The following is a 4,094-nucleotide window of genomic DNA, read 5'->3' on the forward strand; positions in this document are numbered from 1 at the left end:
TGATTGTCAATCAGTGTTGCTTCCTAAGTGGACAGGTTGATTTCACAGAAGTTGGATTTACTTGAAGTTATATTCTGTTGTTTAAGTGTTCCCTTTATGTTTTGAGCAGTGTATATATATTGAAAAAACTAAATTACTTTCCAAGACAGAAAATGTATACAAAAGAATAATCATGGAAGCCATAGAGATAGAAAAACACCCCCTCAGCATGAACAAACGAGATGACACGTCCCGCCTACCAGAGATTTGGAAACCAGCCTTAAACAAAAAAACATATCATAATCATCACCATGTCAATCCTTCAACTAAATGTGATTCCACCAACCAATCAAATCATTAAAACATAGCCACCCAATCTATTTGCTACATTCAAACCAAATCTCCACCCCAACCACTATATATAAGGAACAAATGGCAGTTGCAAACAAACTATATTTACAGCAGCACAAAGCTTATAACTTCAGCCTGATGATGGTGAATGTGATTTCACCGAAACATCGCATAGACACTCAAAATATTACACGGGGCAAAACCCGAACTCAGAACAATCTACATATATGTATGTATGTGTTGTGATTCCGTCTGAGGCCCCTGAGGGAACGGCTGATCCTCTGCCGGCTTCCTGCTCAGAGGGGGAGGATGAGGAACAGGAGGTTCAGGCAGACGGGGAGGAGGAATCTCAGGCTGAGGGAGAGGGAGGACAGCCAGAGTCCCCCGAGAGGGAGCTCTCCCCAGGAAGCAGCCTGGATTCCTTAGATGAAAATGCACAAGCAATAATCGATCTCCGGCAGAGAAGAGCAACACAACGAAGGGGACAATTAGCCAGGTACTTTCAGCACTAAAGAGGCAACAGCTGGGTTTGGGTGTGGTGCTCTTTGGAAAGGCTGAAAAGGCAGACCCACCCTTCCTGGCTTGTGGAGTATTATCTTTGGGAGTCCTGGGACCTGGCTGTGATCTTTGGCGTCTTGGAATTCTGGTTTGTGACTTTGAATACTGAAACCTTGGGGGGGAAAGGTGTGGGTCTTATTCTCTACAGTGGTGGGTGTGCCAGCAAGAAGTCTGCTGTATTGTCTGGCCATCAGGACTCTGCTGTGAAGTCTCATAGCCTGCCTGTTGGGAAGAACAGGTTTTTCTCTGTGTTTATTTTTCAAACTATAAAGTGCTTTTGCTTTTACCAGCGTGTCTGGCTGCTTTTTCCAGTTGGTGTTGAAGTCTGGGGGCACCCAGACAGAACAGTATGTATGTATGTATGTATGTATGTATGTATGTATGTATGTATGTCTTGGCATATGTAAGTCTTTGTTCTCCTTTTTTCCCACCAGTGATATAATTTATTCCAAGTTTCATAATATTCAGTCTCATTTTTTTTCTTTTAATTCAAGCGCTTGAATTGATGGCCAACATTTTTGGGGCTGAGTGCTGAAAGCGCATGAGCATGCACACGTACACACCTATAATGCAACGCGTGTGTGACACCCCATATATGCAGTCTGTCCCGCACATGCATGTGCGACCCCGTGCATGCACATCTCAACCATACCATACATGTGAACTCTGCCCTATGCATGCGTGCACATTTCCCACATGCACACAACTCCTGTATGTGCCCCATCCCTGTGCATGTGTGACCCAGACTCAAAAACCGGCTGCCTGCTAAAGCTGAGCTGAGGCCAGAGCTCACGTGCCATAGGTTTGCCATCAAAGCCCTACACCATTTCTGACCGATGGCAGTGCAGTCTCTTCTTGAAAGCTTCCAGTGATGAAACTCCCACAACCTCTGAACTATTGATTGATAGTTCTCACTGTCAGGAAATTCCACCTTATTTCTAGCAAACTATTGGATTTAATCAGGGATGAAGGGCCACTAGGAGATCCCAAGACGGGTTAGAAAGCTCGAAGTCTTTCCAGGCTTTCAAACTTACAAACAAGTTGCTGAGTATTTTTTGCAGCTCCAAGGAGCTCGGAGCTTTCCTTTTTAATTAAAACCTTATCTTAATTCGCTACCGACTCCCGGGAATGTTATTATCCTATTCACCTATTCACCAAAATCAATATTTATTTTGCAATTGTTCAAAATGAAAAATAGATGTCGGAAAGGAGAGATTAAAACCATTTTGACATGATTTTAGCACATGGCCAGCCTACCAAAAAGGATGCATTTTGAGCAGGGCGGTTGAGCCTTGCCTGCATTATAAAAATATATTAAAAATAAAGAAATGTTCCATAACTGTATTCAGCCAGCAGATGGCAAATGTATATGTTTGGGTCTATGGTATATACTCTATGCTCTTTTGACCTAAGTAGAATTTCCTGTTTCCTGTTACAATTATATAGATGAGCAGTAAAGCACATGGTGGCTGTACATAATAATAATAATAATAATAATAATAATAATAATAATAATAATAATAATAATAATAATAATAATTTGCCGCTACATCACGCAGTCCTAGGTGCTTGGGAAGCGCCCGACTAGTGATGAAATATGAAATCCAGCATAGTGATCTCGTTTGCTGTGTTTTACTGACATCATCATCATCATCATCATCATAATAGTGCCACAGCATCATACCTATACTTGTGATTGCACAGACTGACTACAAGCATAGACACGATGCTGTGGCACAGATGATCCACTGGAACTTGTGCCGGAACTACCATCTACCAGTGGCAAAGAAGTGGTGGGATCATAAGCCCGAAAAAATGGTCGAAAATGAGCAAGCAAAATTACTGTGGAACTTCCAACTTCCAACATACATACATGCACACATACAGTGGTGCCTCTACTTAAGGACTTAATTCGTTCCATGACCAGGTAGAAAAGTTTGTAAGTAGAAGCAATTTTCCCCATAGGAATCAATGTAAAAGCAATGCGTGTAAACCCAATAGGAAAAAAATAAAAGCTCTGAATTTAGGTGGGAGGAGGAAGAAGAAGAGGAGGAGGACAGTTGCTGCCGAAGGAAGAAGGGGAAGTGAGGGGAATAAAAAATATCCAAAACTTTAAGGCTTTAGAAAAGCCTTGTTGTTAGCCGCCCCGAGTCTATGGAGAGGGGCGGGATACAAATTTAATTAATAATAATAATAATAATTATTATTATTATTATTATTATTATTATTATTATTATTATTATTATTTTAAAAAAGAGGGACTCTGAGGCGGCGAGGAGGAGCACGTGCCTCCCATACACTACACCTGGCGCGAGGCTGCCTCCCATACACTGCGCCAGAGAGAGAAACCGAGAGGGAATGGCAGGAAATTGGCCGGGCCTTTGTCCCGCTCTCAAATTTCCTGGGAAATTTTTTCGGGCTCGGGTTCTAAAGTAGAAAATGGTTCTTGAGAAGATGCAAAAAAATCTTGAACACCTGGTTCTTATCTAGAAAAGTTCTTAAGTAGAGGCCTTCTTAGGTAGAGGCAACACTGTACACACATAAATACACAAAGATGCTTGTGATGTCATTCTTCACAGCTACCCAAACCCCCAGGACCCCTCCTGACCCACCCATCCTCCTGCCTCTTGTGCCCCTTTTCCCCCTCCCATCCCCACTTACCGAGGGAGCTCGAGCTGCTGATGCTGGACCGGTCACTCCCGGGTGAGGGGGCATCACTGCTGGGGCTGCCGGTGCTGCGGAGGGAGACCACCGGCTCATCGCAGCCATTCAGGTTGCCAAAGGTGATGCGGGCATTGAGGATGTGGAAGATGGGGATTTCTGGAGGCAAGAAAGAAGGAAATACACATGGAATACACATTCCTCAGCCATCCTGCTTTAAGAAGAGTGGACTCCAACTGCCAGAATTCCCTGCGGTTTAAGATGTGAGGACTTCAAGTCCCAGAATTCCCATAAAAGAGACTACTTGGCACCCAGCAAATATTTTGTTCTCTTATGCTCCCTTTCTCTCCAACCTCTCTGCTCTGTGAGCAATGCGGGAAAGAAGCCAGCTGTTTTTATATAGGCAATTTTTTAACCCCTTTTACCGTGACTGGCGTGACCCTCACCTATCTTGACGGGGAAGCCAGGTGGCAGGCGCAGTGTGATGAAATCCCGGAGTTTGGCAAAGAGGCCATTGCTGACCGCCATGAGGTCAATGATGGGGG

At 43.7% G+C, this 4,094-nt stretch overlaps 1 protein-coding gene across 1 annotated transcript in view; it reads right to left on the reverse strand.

The window, feature by feature from the left end:
- LOC139158052 (ankyrin repeat domain-containing protein 13B-like) overlaps positions 1 to 4,088 on the reverse strand; it is a 16,867-nt gene extending 12,779 nt beyond the window's left edge. The window contains exons 1-2 of the mRNA XM_070735443.1: positions 3,996 to 4,088; positions 3,550 to 3,708 (exon numbers count right to left, since the gene is read on the reverse strand). Of these exons, the coding sequence (XP_070591544.1) occupies positions 3,550 to 3,708; positions 3,996 to 4,077 (241 nt within the window). The 5' untranslated portion in view covers positions 4,078 to 4,088. The remainder of the gene's footprint in view (positions 1 to 3,549; positions 3,709 to 3,995) is intronic.
- Positions 4,089 to 4,094: the final 6 nt, after the last annotated feature.

This window comes from Erythrolamprus reginae, chromosome 1, assembly GCF_031021105.1.
Source record: "Erythrolamprus reginae isolate rEryReg1 chromosome 1, rEryReg1.hap1, whole genome shotgun sequence".
In the NCBI taxonomy this organism is placed as follows: domain Eukaryota; kingdom Metazoa; phylum Chordata; class Lepidosauria; order Squamata; family Dipsadidae; genus Erythrolamprus; species Erythrolamprus reginae.